This window comes from Maniola jurtina, chromosome 5, assembly GCF_905333055.1.
Source record: "Maniola jurtina chromosome 5, ilManJurt1.1, whole genome shotgun sequence".
NCBI lineage: Eukaryota > Metazoa > Arthropoda > Insecta > Lepidoptera > Nymphalidae > Maniola > Maniola jurtina.
Window position 1 is genome coordinate 2,111,640 of NC_060033.1, and position 24,403 is coordinate 2,136,042.

A 24,403-nucleotide genomic window follows, 5' to 3' on the forward strand; every position below is an offset into this window, starting at 1 on the left:
CCCTATTTCAGGGCGGAACGACAAATATAAGATATGGCTTAAAGCGTTTGTATGTCAACATTTTAGTGTAATTTAAGGTAAAATCAAACTTAAACATTATATTTTTTATACGGGGACTGTATACCCTCTCCCGATCTCTTTATTTAGAATGTAGTAGGTATGTTTCTTATTTTGTAGATTTATCAAAGGGAAAAAGCTCCAAAGGGCTAGAAAAGGGACCCATGACGACTTTAAGGCTAACTCCACAGAGTACTTTTTACATGCTGACTCCTACAAAAAACTAGGATAAAACCATGCTAAAACAAACATCGTGAGTGGAGACACTTTGTCTGGGTGGCTTGGAGGTCGGGGCAGTGTTCCCAACTTAGAGGTGGTCCCCCCAAATTTAGGGGGTAAATAAGAGGTGGGATTTTTTTAGGGGTGATATAATATTTTTGGGGATTTTTTGACTTCTTACATTATTTTCTTATTTTTTTTTTAATAAGAAAAGTGAAGGTATAAAAATTAGGGCCTGAAGTAATATTTGATTTAGCCAATCGTATTTATTTGTTGACCTGCTTAGTGACATCTAATACGATTCCTTATTACTAAGTATGCGGATTTGAATGAAAAACAAATGTCAACATAGTGTTTACCATCAGTAATTATTATAAACACATATATTCTAATCAAGATTACCAAAAATATACTAACTCGTTTCTAGTAATCTTGATTACAACTAATTACTCTGTGGTGACTGATGGCTACGTTGACTATGCTTGCTGGAAATACGTTGATTGATATTCACTTATTTGATCATTTGATTTAAATTTACTATTGTACTGCAGTGTCAACAAACGATTTGTTAATTATGCCTAAAGAAAAAAGAAGTACAGTCACACACAGATTTAGAAAACAGATCCAACTAATAATTATTATAATAATTATTAATTTATTATTTACTAATTATTAATAATAATAATAATAACTATGCATATTAATGCAAATAATATTTTGGCCCAGGTTCAGAATGGATGTAAGGCTAGGGCACGCGGTACAAAGGAACTACTCCTCATTGACACTGCTATTTGCCAACAGGTTCGGCGAAATAGAAAAAATCTAATGGCTGCTTGGATTGACTACAAGAAGGCCTATGATTCAGTGCCTCACACGTGGCTCATGGAGATCATGAGGTTGTATAAGGTCGATGCAACTCTATGTTCTTTCCTTGACCCATGTATGAGTCAGTGAATGACAGTCCTTCGTCAACCAGGTGGTGATGAGTTTTTTGAATCAGCTGAACCGATAAGGATTAAGCGGGGAATTTTCCAGGGGGACAGTTTGAGCCCTTTATGGTTTTGCTTGGCACTGAATCCTCTCAGTACACTACTGAAGGATTCAGGGTTAGGCTATCGTCTTCGCAAGGGGGGTGAGGTCATATCTCACTTACTTTATATGGATGATCTCAAACTGTATGCATCTAAACGAACAGACCTTGTGAAATTGCTAAAGATTACTCAGAACTTTAGCAATAACATAGGGATGGAATTTGGTGTTGACAAGTGTGCGATTATCAATATAGAGCGAGGTAGGGTTGTGAACTCTGAGAATTTAGTTCTTTCAGAAACTTTGATTCTTAGATCTCTCTGTGAAGGTGAAACATATAAATATCTTGGAATGTCAGAAGCACTTGGTATTGAAGTGAGGACTATGAAACAGGCAGTGGAGGAACGTTTCTTTGGCCGCCTAAAAAAAGTTCTCAATAGTCTTTTATCTGGTGGCAACAAAGTACGTGCCTTTAATGGCTGGGTTATGCCTTTACTTATATACACTTTTGGCATTCTAAAATGGACTCAAACCGAACTGGATGCCTTGGATCGAAAGATCCGAAAATTGTTGACTACATATCGTATGCATCATCCACGTTCATCTGTTATGAGATTGTATATCCCACGCAAGTGTGGAGGGCGTGGTTTTTTAAATGCCAAGAACCTTCATAATCGTGAGGTATGCAATCTCAGAGATTATTTTCTCAAAGTAAATGTGGGAATACATAGGGATGTAGTTGCAGTTGATAAAGGTCTTACTCCGCTTTCCTTAGGCAAAAATAACTGGCGTAAGCCCATAGTGCTTAGCACTTCGGATCGCATAGCTGTATGGAGGAGTAAGGAGTTGCATGGAAGATTCTACAAGGCCTTAACTAGGCCGGATGTAGATTCCATAGCCTCTGTATCCTGGCTACAGTTTGGGGACCTCTTTGGGGAAACCGAAGGTTTTATCTGTGCAATTATGGACGAAGTTATTAAGACTAATAATTACCGGAAACATATAATGAAAGATGGAACGCTTGACATTTGTCGTGCGTGCCATTTTCCTGGGGAATCCCTCAGACATATTGTTTCCGGTTGTTCTTATCTTGCTAACGGCGAATACTTGCACAGACATAATCAAGTAGCCAAGATAATCCATCAACAACTTGCTCTTCAGTATGGCCTTGTAGATACTGAGATGCCGTACTATAGGTACGACCCAATGTCAGTTCTTGAAAATAGCAGTGCCCTGCTTTACTGGGATCGGTCGGTTATCACTGACAGGTATATTGTAGCCAATAGACCTGATATAGTGCTAGTTGACCGATCAGCGCGTCGAGCAATGATTGTTGATGTCACTATTCCACATGATGATAATCTAGTGAAAGCAGAAAAGGAAAAAGTATCGAAATACTTGGACCTGGCTCACGAGATTACCGCCATGTGGAGCGTTGACTCAGCGATTATTGTACCGATAGTTGTATCAGTCCACGGTCTTATTGCGAATAGTTTTGACCAACATCTTAAGAAACTGTCGCTTAACTGTTGGATCAAGGGTAGGATACAGAAGGCAGTGGTTCTTGAGACGGCACGCATTGTGAGGAGGTTCCTCACTCTGGACCACTAGCGGCTTGGGTCCAACCCACCCCGCTGCTAGTGGGATATATTTTATCATATTTTTATTCAATGATTTTTTTTTCCGTTACTTTAGTTTTTTGTTGTTTCTGTTATTTTTTCTGTTGTTTTCGTTATTTTATTGTTTAAAAATAGGATAAAATGTGATAAATAAATAAATGAGAGAATATATAATAATAATAATAAATAGGCTTTATTGCTTTCTTATTGCTAGTGAGTAGTGACATAAACATTTATTATAATTACATTAAATTTATAAAAATAAAAACTAACAATTAGCAATAGGCCGCAAACTCAGCATGGCCGAGCATTGATGGCAATGCTCAGCGCTGGTTTTCAGTTTGCTCCAAAAAAATTATTGATTAGTAAAATTAAAACGCACCGCGCCCGTTGCGTTCCCTGCTTATTGATCAATATTAAAATGAATACAGTACAACCCAAGAAAAAGAACCTAAAAAACCGTACAGTAGTTATTGGTTATTATCAACTGAATATTAACTAAATTAATTTATTATTTATATTTGTTTTAATATTTCTTTTTAGTGGGTTTTTCATGTAATTGTCATGATTTTAGGGGTTTTTCATTTCAAGCTTTGGGGGGAAAAAAATTTGAGAGTTAGAACACTGGGCCGGGTCTCCGTGCTAATTGCTGTCACAGACACAGAGTACATAGACGTAGAGTATAACGTAGTGATTACATACTCTTTGACATAGCCTGTCTGCAGTCTGTGGTTTCTATGAGATTAGTATTTTTACCAGTTACATTGCTTTGTTTGAATTTTCAGTTAATTAAGAACCAGCTGACAGCTCGAAACAAAATTCTCAGACTGGATTTATAGGGATACTGGTACGTATGTTTTTAATAATAGTTAAGCCATAAACTTACGAATACCTTAAGGCTATAAGTAACTAATATTACATTTTTCAATACATGTGGGTATTGGGATCCATTGATCATGATACATTTTCTCAATAATTTTTCTATGAAAGTTCTTTACACGTGCTTAGAAATTTTATACTCAATAGAGAAGTTTGTAGTCGTTTAAGCATGTGCTACACGGTTTCAAACGGCGGTTTGAAACAGTGTAGATAGTTGTTTGATGCAAAATTTCGTTTGACCTTTAAACACCCTTGGCAGCAAGGCTTGCGTTTGAAACCGCTGCACGCTGTACGAAGCGTTGGTTTGAAACTTGTTTGAAACCGTCTAGCCGAAGTAGTTACTTAAGTTAAGAGAAGTAGTTACAGAATTTCTCGAGCTTTATAGAGACTTGCCCTGCCTTTGGGACTTAACATGCGAGTCGTACAAAGACTCGACACAGAAAACTACTAAGAAGACTTTTTTTTCTTCAATTGCATACAAAAGAGCAAGATACACCCCAACTCTTTGTTCTTTAGATAGGTAAGGCGCCATGACGTCGTTGTAGTGAACATATGGTGCGAGCGTAGAGACGTCCTATTCACGTAACGTTCTATAAAAACTGATGGTTTCAAACATGTTTTAAACATGTAGCCGGCAAAGCGCAAATCTGTTTTTTCTGTTTCAAACCGCCGTTTGAAACCGTGTAGCACATGCTTTAGGGGTTGGGGGTTGCTATAGAATGCGTGACGCAAGGAGGTAACCACTATCACGTTTCGTCAATTTGATTTAAGCCGGAGGGGTGGAGGTCCTGAGACCATAGGTACCTACTTAGTTAAAATTGCACAGTTTTTTTTAATTACTCAGTAATAGTACCTATTTTTGAGGCTATTTTTGTATTGCTTTCACATAATATACCTGTTGTGGTAACTGTTCTAACTAAGCCGAATTTAATAGATAAGTACTTAAATTATTCACCTATTTGAACCTAAATGTAACCAAATAAGACAATTGCCAAATAATTATGTTATGGGTAACTTGAATAACCATGCAGTATTAATATGGACTGATCATTATGAATAATGACCAAGAGCATTGCCTAAATTGATAAATTTATTACTTTGACCAGATTATATTGATAATGCCAGATGGCCCGTGGTCCATTTTAAAATCAAGGCATATTATCGCTTGGGCCAGGCAGTATGAATATTCCCTTCTTCTGGCTCTACTATGGAAGCACTATTTTGATACAGCGGTAGTATTGAAATTACAGATACTACATAAAGTACAGTGCAAATAACTAACCTCTTCCCAGTGAATATTACCAAATTATCAAAATAGTAAATCACATTTTCTATAGTGGACTATTTACAATGTTAATCATTTTACAATTTTATATCTATGTAAATATGTGATGCAGTAACTTGAAATAACATATGTAAAATGCAAATAAAACTCTTTCCAGGGTATAATACTGCTGTATCAAAATAGTAAACGCATGGTAGTGATTGGTGGAGCCATTTATTATAATGGAAAGCAAAGAAGTCTACATCAAAAATCTAGAAGGGTTCACATACCGCAACCTGCAGCAGATTGCAAAAACATTAAGTCTGCCTTCAAACTTCAAGGTAAAACTTTGCTACTGCAAAACTTTATGCAGTTTTACTGCATCTCAACTGCTCACCGACTGCTCATTTCATGTGCAGTTAAAAATGTGAGCAGTGGTGGCCTAACAGGGTGACAAGCAAGGCAACCGCCTGTCTCACTGATGCAAAGGCTTGATGTACAACCTAAGTAGAAAAAGTCATTAGGAAATACCTACTATACCCTATTGACGGAGAGAAGTTAGTATAGCGCTCTCTCTATTACATAATCTCATACGTCCCATACAAATGATAGAGGCAAAAACTCAGTGGACATTAACCATTTTGAGTCACCAACCAATCAGAAACATGTTTTAAAAAAACATTCCAAATTCAATTAGAAAATGTTTGTTATTAACTTCCACTAATCAGAGTTTTGCAAATTGATGTGACATAGTAATCTGATTGGTGGAACTAACACTGTGCATTCACACCAGGTGAGATCTCATTGTAAATATGGATGGTAGTTTTTGTTTATTTTTTTTTTAATTATCAAATATTGAATGTTTGGAAAGTCTTAAGCCACCACCGCTAAGGTAATGTAAGGTATAGGTACTATTGATGTGTGTCATTTGGTGTCATTCGGTCATCATTAGGGTAAAGTGCTTCCATAAATAATATACATTATTATCTATAGAGGCACTAAGTAATGTCAGGAGATTGCTTTACTAATTTTTTTTTTTTAATGGGGATTGTTACAATTTGTTAAGAAAGTAGGATTTTTGCTTGTGTTTAAAATTAAGTTTTGTAAGTCCTAACATCTATTTATTCGTAACACCTTGGCATACTAATGTAAATTATGACTGTATATTACAGAAAGTGTACTTGATAGAACTCATCATAGCCAAGAAGTACAAATCGGAAGCAGAGGTACAGAATATCATAGATAGAGTTCGCCAGGAGCGACTCAATCAATCAAAAGGCAAAAAGAGATCAAGAGGCAAACCAAAGAAAACAAAGGTAAAAATCTATTTCCAATTTTTTTTTTTAATTTATTTTGTTAAAAGATTTAGTTTTTTGATTTTCAATTGAAATCAACGTAATAGTGTTTGCTCTTAAATGTTTAGTCCTTTTAAAGACAGATCTGTTCAAATGATACAGGTTTATACCGCTGGCATAAATGTCTCGTTTTAAATGAGATTTAAATCTAAGCAAAGTCAAAGTGCCCTCTATAGATTTCAACCTTAGTCTCTTTACACCTTAAAGTGTATTTATATTATAAAGATATTAGGACATACTATTATAAACAGCATTATAAAAATTAAGGGGCATGAGATGGGTCTGCCCGCGAAATTCAAATTCAATTTGGTTTTTGCAACTTGTAAACTAATACAACAAAGTAGGCTTATGGCATTCTAATTGCGCCAGTGGCAGTATAATCTTCACATGTTTATATAAAAATCTTTACTTGAAAGGGTCCAGTTTAAGAAATCAGTTATAGTATTGATTTTGTGAGTAACTTGCGTCAAACTCATTATTTTGACTAATTTCTTAAATTGAACACTTTCAAGTAAAGATTTTTATGTAGTCCTGTGAAGATGATACTGCCATTTGCGGAATTAGAATACCATGAGCCTACTTTGTCCGTATTAGTATACAAATTGCGAAAAACAAAATTAAATTTGTATTTCGTGGGCAGACCTGTCCCATGCCCCTTAATTTTTATAATGCTGTTTATAATAGTATGTCCTAATATCTTTATAATATAAATACACTTTAATATATTAATACAAGATTCAATGATAAAAACCTACACTATTAATTAAATAACTTAATATAAATATTTATTAAAATATTACCCATGTGCATTTACATCATCATCAGTCTGTGGATGTCCACTGTTGGACATAGGCATTCCCTATAGAGCGCCACCACACCCGTTCCTCAGCCTTCCTCATCCAGCCACTTCCCGCCAGCCGCTTTATATCGTCGGTCCATCGTGCATTTACATTACTTATTTATTTCCCTTATTTTAGTACTCCCCTTCTGATTCCTTTTAAAGAATCCTCTGCTCTAGGCATGGAAAAGATCGCTATTTTATCTATATGGCCGCCTGATGTACTCATCCCCATTATATTCTTTTTAACGGTTTTAGAGTGTACAATAAAGTATATTTTACTCTCCCTCAGGCTCAAGGCCAAGCTCAAAAGACACTCGCAGCAAGAAATGAGGTATCTTACTCTCCACCAATCTCAGAAACACCCAAACGCCTTAGCTCTTACAGGCATGATAGCCCGGACATATTGGCAATAACCCCTATTAACCCCAAGAGGAATTTATTGGACACCGTAAACCCACACAACCGAAATTCAAATGTAGCAGCTACCGACAGAGTGTTACGCAGCTATTCTTTGCAGTCTGAGAGACCAAACTATGAGCTGACCAGTGATATACAAGAGTTGAAAACTCAGTGCTGCTCCAGTACAAACACTAAACTAAAAGTTATTGAGCAAACCACCAAATGTTACGTGAGGAAACGTAAGGCTGATGACTTACTCAAACCAAACTTTTTAATTTCGAATGGTGGGGTAAGTATTTATTTATATCATATCAATTAGATTTTCAAAAATCCTGTGGGAACTCTTTGGTTTTCCAGGGTAAAAAGTAGCCTATGTTACTCTATAGGTCTTCAACTATATCCATGTAAAAAAATCAGGTCAATCTGTTGGTCCGTTGTGGCGTGATTGAAGGACAAACCAACAAACTAACATACTTTCGCATTTATAATATGGGTGGTGATTCATAACCTACCTACTTTTTCGATACAGGGCACACACTTCTAACTTGGGGCTATGTTTTTTGAAGGAAAACATCTGAGATAAAAGTTAGCTCTTGTATACAATCTCACCTGGTGGTAAGTGATGATGTAGTCTAAGATGGAAGCAGGCTAACCTAGAAGTGGTATGGCAGTTATTAAATCCATACCCCTTCCCACTTCCTACTAATAAGACCACAGCACTTATCATTGCGCCAGGAAGGTCGTTAAAATCGTCACTGGTTGCCAAAAATGCCAATTTTCAATTTGGGTCTAACTAGCTTTACAAAGTCAGATGTTGGAGCAGGAAGCGAAAACATGTCTACTACTAAAACGTAAGTTACTTTCCACATGGCAGGAATGATTTAATCTTCTTATTTACACTTGATTAGGAAACCGCACAAGCTATTGTGCCAGCGAATCGTCAAATAATGTATCCCGGCCAGTCCGAAGAAATAGTACCCAGAATCCTGAGTACCAAAAATGTCAGCATACGTAGAAGTGACGGTAGTTACACACAAATCAATGCAGTGATACAAAAACGTAACGCTATATCTCCAAAGAAAAATAACTACAACACAAAAAGTCCAGAAATAACTTCACAGGATAAAACGGATGTGAACATATCCGAGGATTTGATAAATTCAGATAATAATAATTGTTTCAATATCATTAAATATCCTGATGCTACAGGTAAAATATGTATTTAATAATAGCTTTTGCCTGCAACTGCATCTTGTGGATTTAGGTTTTGAAAATCCCTGGGAATTCTTAATTACCCGGGATAAAAATAAGCCTTTGTCAATTTCTGGGATGCAAGCTACCGCTAGTCTATGCCAAATTTCATATAAATTGGTTAAACGGATGGGCATTTAAGAATCCCATGGGGACTCTTGTTTTTCTGGGATAAAAAGTAGCCTATGTCTGTCCCTGGGATGTAAGCTGTAACAAATATCAAAATCGGTTAAACTGTTGGGCCGTGAAAAGCTAGCAAACAGACAGACACACAGCTACTTTCGCATTTATAATAGATTTCGCATTGGAAGTATGGATGTTACAATAAAACTTGTGGTTTTCAGAACTATCTTGTTTTAGATTTGATTGAATTTCAGGTATCAGTCCCATAAAATGTACAGGCACAAAAATGATTGGTAATAATAATCACAAAGAAAACTCCTCTGCATCTGATATCCAACTAGTAGATTATGAAAAGACACGAGAAAAGCAGTCGAAAGATCAGAGGAATGTACCGTTGCCCAAAATATGTGATGTTTTCCCACAGTTCAGCTATATGAGAGATCCTACACAGCCCATATATGTACAAGTCGGTTCAGAGGCTATTTATAATGGTAAATTAATACTTTATTGAAATAGGGTTTGAAAACTTTTGGCACAGTGAACAATCCGCCATATTCTTATTTTTTGGAAATAACTTAAAAAATGACAGACTTTCATACAAACTTTCCCTCTTGGGAGTAAAAGTTTCAAAAATCGTGAAATAATAAATATATATATACTATCTTTCGTTTAGAATGAAAAATACGTATTTTTATTCTAAACGAAAGCTTAAATACCAATTTTCATAGATATAAAAAATTGATGTACTTTTGATTGACTTTTATACAAACTTCCATCCCTTTAACCCCGAGGCGTTGAGATTCCAAAAAGCTTTACTTGGTGGGTTATTACGTTATAAAGTCAATATTAATTTAAATAACAGGAAACTACTGTCAAAATTTCATGTTTCTGACCCCAGTGGTTTAGGTTGTGTGTTGATAGATCGGTATGTATGTATATACTTTATTGCACCACAAAACACAAATGACAGATAAATGATGATCAGTCTGTCAGTCAGACGTCTTTGTACATAGATTATTTTCTTATCTTCTGTTTCAGTACCAAGTTATCCAACAAACGTGGACCGCAGCACCATCGACACGCCGCTGGAACCTCTGTTCAATATGCAAACAAAAACGCCACCTCGGCAAAGCAATGTTGACAACACCAGCCTTGTTTTCACTGTACAAACTGTTCCTACTGCGTAAGTTCCTACCTTTTTAAAGTGTTTTAGTGAATCTTAAGGTCCGCGCAAACGGGCCATCGACAACAGCCACCGAAGGTGGTCCCGCTATTTGTAACCCTCTTCTTCTGTAGCGAGTGGCCGCCACCGGTGCTATATCGCGGACACTAACTCTCTAGTCTAGGAGGTCTATAGAGCGCACTTTTGACTTTGCTCTGACTTAGGACAGTTAATACGAGACAGCGTTATACCGCTGGCATAAATCTGTCTCGTTTTAACTGAAACTTAAATCTAAGCAAAGTCAAAGTGCGCTCTGTAGATTTCAACCTGAGTAGCGAGTGACCGCCACCCGGTGGCGTTTCGTGGGCGCCCCTCGCTACACGTGTGCGGCTATTCCATACAAAACTTGTTAAAAGTCATCTAAAGTCTAAACTACTTGTCGCCAGCCACCGGTGGCTGTGGTCGGTGGCCCGTTTGCGCGGAGCCTTAGCTATTTACGCAGAACCGTACCGTGACAGGGACGTAGCCGGACCGTGATTTGTCATTATCAGCCTGTGAACGTTCACTGTTGGATATAGGCCTTATCTGATGAGCGCCACCACACCCGGTCCTCAACCTGTCACATCCAAGCATTTCCCGCCACTCTATATTAACTCCCTTGTAAAAGCTCTCAGCGTTGCATTATATATGCATTTTAATCTGTCTTTATAATGTTTCGATGTTCTATCAACGTTAATTAGATGGTTTGTGTTGTGTCAGTACCCTTGATTCTCCTTCCGATTCCTTCATTTTCTATCTTACATTTGAGGAAATTTGTAATCAGTCATCAGCAAAATTACTTGTATTTGTATATACTGTGATTTGTTGTGGAGTCCTATAAAATTATCAAATTTCATTTTTGATTAATCAGGTCCTTGGCACGTTACGGTGATATGTGAATTGACTTAAAAGTCTATTATTTATGTCAACTGTACTTTTAACACTATTTAACAAATCACTTCCATTTGACGATTGATTTAAAAAAGGAATATAATGGGGCCTATAAATTACCTTGAGGGACGCCATGCCGTATTATTAATGACGTAATATTATTAATATGATCTAAAATCATTTCTTACTTTTTGGCCAATACATTTTCAAAGTAAATTAAGTTATCATGAATATTTTGGAAAAATTTAACGGGGTTTTTATCTATATTAACTTTATCGAAGGCTTGTTCTAAATCCAAGCTTTGCTTTAAACCACCTTTTAAATGAAACATTATTTCTGGCTTCATGGCGCATCACTAACATTATGACCCGAGTTCGATTCTCGGATAAGCTTAGACCAGGGACATGCGGGATTCCGTGGGCCAAAATTCTCTTCAGCGTTTTGTTCGCACAGATATCTAACATAACATAATATTCTAGTGGAGTTTCGTCCGAGACTTTCTGCTCTGACAAGGATGGTGCCTACTAGTCAAATCAGCAACTTTTTGTCAAACATCAAAACGCTCGCTTAGTATGGGAATTGTATGATATATATAGATACTGGAGATGCCCGCGGCTTCACCCGCGTGGATTTCGATTTTTTTTTAATCCCGTAGGAACTCTTTGATTTTCCGGGATAAAAAGTAGCCTATGTCCTTCCCCGGGATGTATCCCAAGTCTGTACCAAATTTCATTAAAATCGGTTCAGCGGTTGGGCCGTGAAAACGTAGCAGACAGACAGACACACTTTCGCATTTATAATATTAGTATGGATGACGTCATAACTTCGTTTTCTTTTTGTCGTACTTTATAGTTAAATCGATAATTTTAAATTTACGAGTTCTGGAAGGCCCTCCGATTACTAATAAGTAATTACCAAGAAATAATTTATTTTTGACATAGGCACCGTCCCATCCATCTTCTTCCATACTGGTGGTCTTCAACCATATTTGGAACATATTTGGACCTTATTTCTTCTGAATTAATACTATCTTGTTATTCTAGTGGGAGATTTTAGGCTTGTTACTTATTATAAAATGGTCCACGTTTTTATTTGCTTCATTTGTATATAAGTTTAAATTTTCTTTTTATTTTGTGCTAATAACAAGAAGCCTGAAATTGCACACACTTTATTTAATGCATAATGCCTACTTCACAGAATTCATTTTAAAAAAAACCCAGCGTATGTATTTGTGAACTTCTCTTTAAACTCCACATTCATTGAAAGTCAGTCGAAAAGGGGATCTAACCTGAAATGGATTTATTGGACCAAATTTTAATTTGTGGAACTAATCTTCCGGCCCATACACTTTGTACCAAAGATTTTTCATGAATAAATTCAAATTCGATTTATCCAGTGACGCTCATCCTATGTCAAGACTCAAAAATGTACCTGATTCTGTGTGCAGCTCATACTAAGCTATTATTCTATTATTTGTTGTTCTTTATCTAAAACTAAGCCAAAAGTCGATTTATCTCTCCATTATATAATTATAACCTCGACTTAGTAAAAGTTGGTCTCATTGTAAAAGTTTATAACAACGACAGTAACTCCATGGTTTAGGTTACCCCTTTCCGAATGTACATAGAATACAGTACCCGGCAAGAAAGATTACAACATCGAGCTTTAGCTACTGTTTATATATCTTTTTAAGCGATTACACCTGTAAGTTTTACTCTCGTAAGTAGCTTACATGATTAACTTACGACATTTTTACGAAATGTAAACAATCATATTAAGTACTTTACATTAGTAAATTTGCTGTCAATGAATTACATAAGCTACTTACGTGAGTAAAACTTACAGGTGTTGCGGCCTTAGAAAGAGATTAACAGTAGCTTCGGCTTCGTATTTTCCGTCTCTGTCTCTTTGTTGCCACTGACTTGTCAGTCTCAACGAGAGAGACAACGCTCTACGAAACGGAAGCTATCTGTTTCTAAGCTCGATGTTGTAACAATCTTTTCTGTCGGGTACTGTGTATTAATTGACGCTGGGTATTTTTTGGACATTTTTCTTTGCACTTTGTTGGTTATTTACGATCACGACCACGTTGGCTTGGCATTAACGTTCACGTGCACGTTGCCGTGTGGTCCGCTTGCGCGCCCTTTGCTTGCATGTGTGGCTCGCAGCACCACGCTCCCAGACCCGGCGGGGCCCGCTGGAGGTGCTTTGAATGTTACTTGTAAGTCACAACCACTCATTAGTTATAACTGTGCTTACACCCGTATTTACAATCAATACGAACCCTTGGAAGGTCCCAAGGATTTGGATTGAGCGTCGGAAAGCTGAAATTTAAGATCACAACATTCAAGGGGTGGATCAACAAATTCCTGAAAGGACGGCAATGCTTTAGCTTTTGGTGCTGCTAATTTTCAAGGGCTACGGTAACCACTTAACATCAGGTGACCCGCCTGCTCGTTTATCGGCTATTAAAAAAGTTTCCACGAGATGGGGAGTATAGAGAATTTATATTTTCGCCGAGTGAATGGCTTTTGCTAGTCATTACTACATTGTAAATACGGGTGCTAAGCCGCGATTACATTGTGCAAGTTCTTGTATACAAGTGTGACGTCACATTTGCGTGCAAGTTCTTACTTGTCGGAGGTGACGTGCAAGGTTTTACTTACAAGTGTTTGTGCCAGAGCTTGAACAGCAATTCCATACTATTCTATCATCCATACTTAATAATATAAATGCGAAAGTGTGTCTGTCTGTCTGTCTGCTAGCTTTTTCCAACCCAACAGTTTAACCGATTTATAGGCACAGAGATAGCTTGCATCCCGGGAAAGGACATAGGCTACATTTTATCCCGGAAAATCAAAGAGTTCCCACGGGATTCTTAACAACCTAAGTCCATGCGGACGAAGTCGCGGCCATCATCTAGTTTCTGCTTAAAACTTGGACGCAAATTACAGCTATTAGATTTTGCTTACAAGTTCAAAGCCACACAGGTTGCAAGTTTACGTTTCCACTACTCAGGTGCTCAAGCTACATGCAACTTTAGTCATACGTCTTATACCTTGTATGCAAGATACTTGTGCAATAGTACTGATTCTAATGGCAACTAAATTTTAGAATATTCTCATCTTTTTCTCACCAATGTAATAAGAAAGGGACAGACAAAAATACTGTCAAACCCGTGACTTTTGGTGCCAGTCATGAGCGTAGTATTTAAATTTGTAAAGTGGCACTAAAATTTAGTCTTAATATAAAATACATTTTTGTCCTTTTTTAGCAATATTAAAAAGAAAAAGATGCAGATACTCCAAATTTAGTTTAGAGAAATTATATCTTGTCTTTTATCTGTATTCTGATGTGGTATCTTCTCTTTAGCATGTTCCCGGTTTTTGATTTCCCCTTGCTATAAGAACTAAACTTGAGTTACTTGCAAGTATTTTAAAACTCATTTTTGTGTATACCAATGTACCCATAACCAAATGACTTTACCAAAAACATGTGTGTGTGTGTGTGTGTGTGCGTGCGTGCGTGTGTGCGTTAGTGCGTGTGTGAGTGAGTGCGTGCGTACGTGCGTGCTTGCGTGCGTGTGTGTGCGTGTAGTTACGAGCGGATATAGAAACGGGCATGCATACATATAAGTCAAACACAGAACCCTCCTTTTGGGCTGCGCCACTCTCTCTGTTACGTAATCCCATACAAATGACAAAGCAAAAATCTAAGTGGGCGCTTAACCATTTTGAGTCACCGACCAATCACAATCATGTTTTCAAAAACATTCGAAATTCAATTCAAAAATGGTTTCAAAAACATTCGAAATTTAATTTGAAAACATAATTTGTCTTTTGATTGGCTGGTTGGCAAAATGGTTAACGCCCACTGAGATTCTTGTCTCTGTCATTTGTATGGGACTACGTAATAGAGAGAGCGCTATTCTCTACTTCTTTCCGAGGGTAGAGGTTAGCATATTTTCTTTGTCTCAAACACTTCGAGCATTATTGGTACTGATTCTGAGTGCAAATAAATTTTTGTTTTCAGCGCCGCTGGTGGATGATAACAATAATGACAATCCTGATTTGAACATGTTCATTCAAGAGTTCTCGCAGCTATGCGATCCTAAAATGACAGGTACGTGTATAGTCACTGCATTAAAGGACGCAATCAAAATGGTACCAAAGATGCTTGCTTTGATTGTATAATGCAGAGGTTTTTTTTTTCAACCCCCTTTTTTTTTTTTCACCCATCGAGTTTCCCTTGGACCCTTGGGGGTCCGACTGGACCACTTTGGGAACTAATGGTAAAATGTATACATTTTGAGAACGCACTCGCACACATATTGCCCTAAAGTACGATTAAAAGAGAGAGAGAGATCGTACTTTTGACATGTCATTTATCACATAAGGCAAATGTGCGTTCTCAAAATGTTTGCACTATACAGGGTCTTGTACGAAGAGTGATATGCTTGGGGTTTCTCTATGTGATCAATTTTTTTTTTAATTCAGATACAAGTTAGACCTTGACTGCAATCTCATCTGATGGTAAGTGATGATGTTGTCTAAGATGGAAGCGGGCTAACCTGGAAGGGGTATGTAATTTTTTATCAAACACAAACCCCTTTGGTTTCTAAACGGCATCGTATCGGAACGCTAAATCGCTTGGCGGTACGCCTTTGCCGGTAGGGCGGTGACTAGCCACGGCCGAAGTCTCCCACCAGACCAGATCAGAGAAAATTTAGAAATTTTAGAATTCCAAATTTCCCCTGCGGGGAATCGAAACCGAGACCTCCAAGTAATAAGGCCACAGCGCTCATCGCTGCGCCAAAAAGGCCATTAAAATATCGAAAAATCAAAATCATCAAATTAATCTTGGTATGTAGCCGTTATCTATAGTACGCGACAGGTTGAAATTGCAATCTTGGAGGGAAGTCGAAAGAAGGGCGTCCCCCCGCCTCATACCCCGATTGCCATCTCACAGCTCTCGCGGCTTTTTTTTTAGTCATTGATCTCATCCAATCAGATTGGAGCTCTTCATCAAGTGACATGCCGAATGCGACGTACACCCTCTCCGAGAAGTTTGAGCATGCGCTTGAGATCATCTGCAACGACTCAGTAAGTTGTTACACTAGTTTTCACAGGCGCGGATCCAGCCCTTAAAAATACCGGCCGGCGAGTCAGACTCGCGCACCGAGGGTTCTGTACTCTGCTATTTTTCACACATTTTGCACGATAAATCAAAAACTAATGCATAAACATAAATAAAAATCTGTTTTAGAATGTACAGGTGAAGCTCTTTCATATGATACTCCACTTGGTATAGTTATCTTACTTTGAAAATTTAAAATAGGTATTAATTATTATTTGTTCATGAACACATTTTAATTTTTTTTTTTGTGATGTAACCACACATTCACGGTTTCCAGATTTATTCCTTTACTTGTGCTATAAGACTATGCTACCTGCCAAATTTCATGATTGTAGGGAAATGCCCTATAGGTTTTCTTGGCCGACGCGACACACGGACAGACAGACAGACAGCAAAGTAATCCTATAAGGGTTCCGTTTTTCCTTTTGGTTGAACGCACTATTGAGCTGTCCTGTGTTGAGCTGGAGCGATATATTATAGTTTGCGCATACCGACCTCCTTCGGGTGACTTTTCTCTGTTTGAGGACGTCATGGAGGAGGCACTGAGGCGGATATGTAGGTCATCAAAAAAAATATTGATTTGTGGAGACTTTAATATTGATATTTTACTTCACACCTCCTTTACAGACAGATTACTTAACTTATTTAAAAGTTTTAATTTAGAAAACATTTTTGTTGAGCCCACACGTGTAACTGCAACTTCAGCTACTTGTATTGATAACATTTTTGGTGATTGTAAAATTGTTAAAAAATCCATTATCACCACTCTTAGATCCGACCACTGTGGACAAATGATATCTGTTCCCAGCTCTCAACAAAATATAACAAAAGTTATAAAGTATAGGCCAGTCACCACCAAAAAAGTAAGGCAATTCAAACTCAATATTTTATCTACTTTACCTACAATTGACCTTACACAGGGTGGTCCGGATGAACTCTATAAAGCTTTTTTTAGCTGTATAAACTCCCAATTTAATTGTATTTTTAAAGTCATAGAAAAAAGATTGTTTAAAAATCTTAAATTTAGTGAGTGGGCTACTGCTGGCATTTATAAAAGTAGGAACAAGCTGTTTGACTTGTATGCAGAAAAGCAATATAATTATACTCCAACATTTGTTCAGTATGTAAGAAATTATTCAAAATCATTTAGAAATGTTTGCATACAAGCTAAGTCAATTTACATAAAACAGAAAATTATTAATTCTGATAATAAAATCAAAGCAGCTTGGGATATCATCACAGATGAAACTGGGAAACGTAAAGTGGAAAATAATAAATTGGAACTTAAAATTAACAACCATATTACTGACTCCGACTTAGAAATAGCAAACGTATTTGAGGACTTTTTTCGAAACATTCCAGTTACCACTACCAGTTCCCTTAACTCGTCGCCAGCGGAAGCCTACACTCTTCTAAGGAGCAATGTTTCTGAGTGCAGTGTATTATTTAAATTTGAACACGTTACCCCATATGATATTGTTAAAGTATTCAAATCACTACAGTACAAAAAAACAGGAGACCTATGGGGAATTTCAGTAAAAGTAATCAGCAATATTATTGATATTGTTGCTCCATATCTTGCTCTAATCTTTAATGAGTCCGTAGATTCAGGATCCTTTCCAGATCTTATTTTATTTTATTTTTTATTTTTATTTAAAGGTTTACTAGCGATTTAACATAAACTTAATAACTATAATAAATACATTGGTTTTTCTATCATGCTCAACTATGTTAAATCATTTAAAAGTAAACACTGCATGCAAATTCATTTTTAAATCGGGTAGTAAAACTGATCCAAATAATTACAGGCCAATCTCAATTTTACCGACTTTTAGCAAGATATTTGAAAAAATTATGCTCAACCAACTGATCCAGCACTTTAATCTGAATAAATTACTTCATTCGGAGCAGTATGGTTTTACTAAAGGTCGATCAACAATCGATGCGGGCGCAATGCTTTTAAAGCATATTTTCGAAGCATGGGAGAACTCACAGAATGCTATTGGAATTTTCTGTGATTTGTCTAAAGCATTCGATTGCGTTGCGCATGAGACTCTCTTGGCTAAATTGAACCATCCACATGGAATCAAAGACTCTGCGCTTAGTCTCATTGCGTCCTACCTCAGTGATCGTATACAAACTGTACGTGTAAATGATGTGAAGTCATCCGGATCAGCCTCACTAATGGGTGTTCCACAAGGCTCTATCTTAGGTCCCTTCATGTTTTTGGTATATATAAACGATTTACCATATTTCGTCCAAAATACTTGCGATATTGTACTATTTGCTGATGATACGTCTTTGATTTTTAAAGTCGATAGAAATTATAATAATTTTGACGATGTAAATAGAACCATATCGCAGGTTACTCATTGGTTTACTGTTAATAATTTGCTTTTAAATGCAAAGAAAACTAAGTGTGTCGAATTCGCATTGCCCAATACTAAGACGGCAAATGATTTTAATTTAATAGTAAATAATGATATGTTGAAAGTAGAAGAAACTACCGTGTTCCTGGGGATAACTTTAGATGCAAAGCTTCAATGGAACGCCCATATATCAACACTTGCTGGTAAACTCAGCTCTGCTGCTTACGCTGTTAGAAAGATTCGACAGATAACTGATGTGAAAACTGCAAAAAATGTATATTTTGCCTATTTTCACAGTATTATGTCTTACGGAATCTTACTATGGGGTAAAGCGGCAGATATTGGAAAAATTTTCGTATTACAAAAAAAGGCAATACGCGCAATCTATAATTTAAAACCGCGCGATTCCCCACGAGAGAAATTTAAGGAAATAGGTATTCTTACAGTAGCTTCTCAATATATTTACGCTAATATAATTTTTGTACGACAAAACATTCATAGTTACAAAAAAATCGGTGATTTCCACGACCGGCAAACTAGAAACCGTAATAGGCTCGCATATCCTACGCTCCGCCTCAGGAAAGTTGGAAAATCGTTTGTGGGAATGAGTGTAATATTTTATAATAAAATTCCACAATCAATTTTAGACTTGCCTTTACACAAGTTTAAAAAATCTAAAAGTATGCTCCTGAAAAAAGCTTATTATACAATCGAAGATTATGTAAGTAAATGACAAAAAAGCTTGGATTTGACTCGCTCCAGCAATACACGGCGCTGCAATTGCTTGTATACAGTATGGCATATTATTGTAAATTGTACATTTGAAAAGAGCAACCGCCGAGTTTCTTGTTGGTTCTTCTCGGTAGGAACAGCATTCCGAACCAGTGGTAGATTATTTTGACGATTCAAAAGCACTTGTAAAATTTTAATTGAATAAAAATAATTTCAATTTGAATTTGAAGTACGGAACCCAAAAAAGCTTGTGGTCAGTTACAAAGTAAGTCAGAGGTAACAAACTTGTTGGATTATTTGTACCTTCATTATAATCTAAGAAAAGCGATAAACAATAGCATAGCGTAGCATAGCTCAGTGTTGGTTGGTCATCCTTACTATGTATTATAGTTAAAATGCAGTATTTCTCCATCCATAGGACTACATGGAGAGTATTGGTATGTCCGAACCAGTCGAATGCGTGTTTTGCGGTTGGGCCGGACCCATACTTATGCTAGATTGCCATATTCGAAAGGTAAGTGTTTTATTTTATTTCTCTCTGGTTGATTGCATGAAAATAAAAGCGTTCAGCTCCAGGCTGAGAATCTCAATTTATTTGGAAAACTATTGCACACACAAACATATATATTATATATACAGAAAAAATTAGAAGAAACTACTAGATGGTACAAAAGCGGCCCCATTAAATTATTGAATTTAATGTATTTTTAACCCCCGACCCAAAAAGAGGGGTGTTATAAGTTTGACGTGTGTATCTGTGTATCTGTGTGTCTGTGTATCTGTGTATCTGTCTGTGGCATCGTAGCGCCTAAACGAATGAACCGATTTTAATTTAGTTTTTTTTGTTTGAAAGGTGGCTTGATCGAGAGTGTTCTTAGCTATAATCCAAAAAAAATTGGTTCAGCCGTTTAAGAGTTATCAGCTCTTTTCTAGTTTTCTTGTAGAAAAGAAGGTTAGATAACCGTTAGGTTCTTAATATTATGTCAATTGACAAATGTCAAGCTGTCAAGATGGACGTTGCCTAAATACATAATTATTTATTTGAAAATGATGTTTTGGAAAACTCAAATACCTACTTTGGATCGTCGGGGGTGTTATAAATTTTTAATTTACACTTGTTAAATGTAAATTCAGGCGAGAAATCGCAAACATCATAATGTATAACCCTATCCGCGGAAAGAGATTAGTATTGCGCTTTCTCTGTGACACAATCCCATACGAATGACAGGGCCAAAAATCTCAGCGGGTGTTAACCATTTTGACACACCAACCATTCATAAACATGTTTTCAAAAAACATTGGAATTAATTCGAAAATGTTTTCAAAAAACATTCGGAATTCAATTCGAAAATGTTTTTAAAAATCATTCGAAATTAAATTAGAAAACATAGTTTCTTTTGTGATTGTTTGGTTTCTCAAAATGGTTAGCGCTCACTGAGATTTTTAACCCCTGACCCAAAAGAGGGGTGTTATAAGTTTGACGTGTGTATGTCTGTGGCATCGTAGCTCTAATGAACCGATTTTAATTTAGTTAATTTTGTTTGAAAGGTGGCTTGATCGAGAGTGTTCTTAGCTATAATCGAAGAAAATCGGTTCAGCCGTTTGAAAGTTATCAGCTCTTTTCTAGTTACTGCAACCTTCACTTGTCGGGGGTGTTATAAATTTTACCTATTACCTCTATCACTTATATGGGACTAGAGGATGCCCGCGGCTTCACCCGCGTGGAGTTCGGTTTTTTTTAAATCCCGTAGGAACTTTTCAATTTTCCAGAATAAAAAGTAGCCTATGTCCTTTCCCGGGATGTATCCCAAGTCTGTACCAAATTTCATTAAGATCGGTTCAGTGGTTGGCCCGTGAAAACGTAGCAGACAGACAGACAGACAGACAGACAGACAGAAAGACAGACAGACAGACACACTTTCGCATTTATAATATTAGTATGGATTAAGTAACAGAGAGAGTACTATACTAACTTCCTAGGGGATAGGGGTTTTTTTTTAATTACAACATTTTACCTGTTACTGTTTAAATTGCAACATCCTTAACGACAATTATTTATATTAATATTCTAATGTATTCTTAACTCTGCGGATAGGGTATAGCAATGTATTTTAACGTAATTTAATTTAAACCTCTTCATTGCCTGCCTTTTAATACTATGACAAAGAATAAAATACTAAATATATATAGAAAATAGACTTTAAAAAAAACAAATGGAGACCTTATAACTATAGTGATCTCTTCCAGTTCAGTACATTTATTTTGTCTCCAGGATCACGCGTGCTCGATATACAAGATGGACAAGAGCGAATGGAACATTACCTATACCCTCAAGAGTATAATACAGTGTGGCGTCTGGCTCCACAGAGTGATAGAGTACGATCAAACACTCTACCTGCTCAGCGTCAAGTACGAGCGTCCTGGCTTCTTCGTGGCCACGTTTGCGGTAAGTACGTCCCTCACATAAGAAACAGCGGAGTCTTCTCCGTTTGACCTAGGTCAAGACGGCGGCGGTAGGGGCCTCGAGGCATGGCCTTCTTCTTCTTCGTGTGCCTCTTCCTTGCCTAGAGAGTTGTTTAAACTTCTCCTTGTCCATGGCTAGGCGGAATAGTTTTCTGACTGTTTTAATCCCAGTCCAGTCCCTTATGTTACGTAGCCATGACTTTTCTAGCTATCCTTGGGACCTCCTTGGGGTTTGAATATTTGATGGGGGCGAAACTGGGGTTTAAAATTTGTGCGGGTGAAGTCACGGGCATAAGCTAGATAGCAATATAAGTAAACATCATTTAATATATACTTTCAATATCTTTTTAGTTACTATCGCTGGACCTATTGGTGCCAAACGAAAATATTGTTACGATGACCTTATTCAACAAACGCACTGGAGAGCCGTTCTCGTGGACCGGCGACGTGCCCAACTTCCCTCCCGGCTCGCCGAGCGATGATGGCGCGAACGGCCTCAAAATAAAACTCAATCTACTCGACTTAAAACCGAAAAAAACTCCCGTCTCATACGACGACATACACGTTACAGTATTCGTCGAGATTTCTAATAAAAAAAATACCAAAAGTTCCTTAAACTAACATAAAAATTATTTTTACACACTTTTTGTTACTTATGCTTATATGTTTATTTGCTATGTTAACTATGTTTGCTTTGTTTACTCTACGGGAATACCTGATTGTTAAAAAATGAACGAGAGCCTAGATTTACTGCCAAATCTACGAAAAAATTACTATTTAGTTCAACTAAATCAATACCTTTAATAAATTTCCTATTATATTAAAGGTATTTCTACTAATATTTTTATAAATATTTATACCAGTGAATACTCATTTATTATATTTGTATATTTAAATCTACAAAAAATTAACTATTTATTTCAACTAAATAAATACCTTTAGTAAAGTTTCTGTTATACTATAGGTATTCTTAGAAATTACTTTAATTTTTATAAATATTTATATCAGTAAATACTCATTTATTGTGTTTTTATATGTAAGTCTACAAAAAATTAACTATTTAGTTCAACTAAATAAATACCTTTAGTAAAGTTTCTATTATATTATAGGTATTCTTAGATATTACTCATATTTTTATAAATATTTATATCAGTAAATACTCATTTATTGTGTTTTAATATTTAAGTCTACAAAAAATTTACTATTTAGTTCAACTAACTAAATATTAAATACCTTTAATAAAGTTCCTATTATATTATAGGTATTCCTAGATATTACTCATTTTTTATAAGTATTTATATCAGTAAATACTCATTTGTAATATTTGTATAATATTCTACAAAAAATTAACTATTTAGTTCAACTAAATAAACAAAGTTCTCACTACATTATAGGTATTCCTGAAAATATAAGTCATATTTTTATAAGTATTTATATGAGTAAATACTCATTTGTTACATTTATATAACTATAACTCATAAGTATGCCTACTTAAAAGAAAATTATGTGAAGGAGCACTTATAACTAACTTGTTAGTTGTTTAGATTTAACCCACGCCTCCGAGAGGGAATATTTTCTCAGTTTATGGTGATTTCGACTATATTTAAGTATTTAAATATGGTGGTTTGAGGGGAAACAAATCCTTTATAAAAAAATATTTACATATTTAATTTATATATATAAGCGTTTCTAAAAGTGTTGATTTTTGTGTTCCTTTTTCATCAATTAAGAATCATGTTATTTCTTTTTGTTACTTTTGATTTTTATATTATAATTAGTACGTAAGTTATTTGAATAAGAATAAAGATCTCTTTTTTACCTCGATTTTGTACCTGAATATGATTAAATAGTAATATATACTTATACCTACTACATAGGTCTAGGTATAAATTACTAAATAGTAAAAGCCAAAAATTCATGTGCCAATTGTTTTTTATTTGTTACATTATCTGAGGTAATTTATAAATATTTTCATAAGGTCAAGTACTTTTTTTTTTGTTTTCATTTAAAGTTATAGATTGTGATTTGTTTCACTATTTAAATTTCGTTTGTTTCAAAAAGAAAACATCACTATTTTTTCAGTCTAAGATCGAACGCACTTACAAAATTCTTCTAGTTTGTCGCGGTTACAAAAATTTTCGGTATTTTTGAAAAAAAACCGGCGAAAAAAAAACCGGCGAAAAAAACAAAACAAATTTAGAGTTTAGATTTGTCGGGTTAATTTAAATTAGGGATTCTTAACACTTCTAACAGAAGTACCTACTTATAAAAATAAAAATGTTTTTTACGTTTATATTGTTTTGAAATAAATCTTTGAAAAAAGTTTGAAAATTGTTTTTGTTTTATTTAATTGTGAGGTTGAATACATTTTTCCATGACTTATAGGGCCGGCGCACATATGGCGGAGCGCAGCGCAGAGCATTTTTCACAGTCAATTATCGACATTGTCCTCGTTGAAATAATATCTAAAATCAATTGTGCATCCGTGCGGATACTCGCGCATCCGCGCGTGCTCGCGCATTCTCTGGTAGAAATTCGCGTAATGTGTCACGCGATGAGAAAACTTTGCGGGCAT

General features: G+C 36.1%; 1 protein-coding gene and 1 long non-coding RNA gene across 2 annotated transcripts; one reads left to right on the top strand and one right to left on the bottom strand.

Moving 5' to 3' along the window:
* Positions 1-1,161: 1,161 nt before the first annotated feature.
* LOC123865447 lies at positions 1,162-24,161 on the top strand. The gene is made up of 15 exons (XM_045906483.1): positions 1,162-1,172; positions 3,667-3,771; positions 5,246-5,408; positions 6,240-6,383; positions 7,553-7,951; positions 8,571-8,871; positions 9,291-9,527; positions 10,075-10,219; positions 13,297-13,349; positions 15,161-15,250; positions 16,139-16,230; positions 19,784-19,879; positions 21,638-21,811; positions 22,180-22,937; positions 23,223-24,161. The coding sequence occupies exons 3-14, from the start codon at positions 5,310-5,312 to the stop codon at positions 22,447-22,449; spliced, it is 2,100 nt and encodes a 699-aa protein (XP_045762439.1). The 5' UTR covers positions 1,162-1,172; positions 3,667-3,771; positions 5,246-5,309; the 3' UTR covers positions 22,450-22,937; positions 23,223-24,161.
* LOC123865494 lies at positions 22,544-22,991 on the bottom strand. Its single transcript, XR_006795978.1, has 3 exons — positions 22,955-22,991; positions 22,875-22,884; positions 22,544-22,663 (listed from the first exon to the last, which is right to left on the bottom strand). It is a non-coding gene; the product is annotated as an uncharacterized LOC123865494 (long non-coding RNA).
* Positions 24,162-24,403: the final 242 nt, after the last annotated feature.

Coding starts and splice junctions, on each gene's coding strand:
- LOC123865447 (XM_045906483.1), top strand. CDS start 5,310: ATGGAAAGCAAAGAAGTCTACATCAAAAATCTAGAAGGGTTCACATAC. Junction 6,384..7,552: donor GCAAACCAAAGAAAACAAAG/GTAAAAATCTAT, acceptor ACTCTCCCTCAG/GCTCAAGGCCAAGCTCAAAA. Junction 10,220..13,296: donor GTACAAACTGTTCCTACTGC/GTAAGTTCCTAC, acceptor TGTGGCTCGCAG/CACCACGCTCCCAGACCCGG.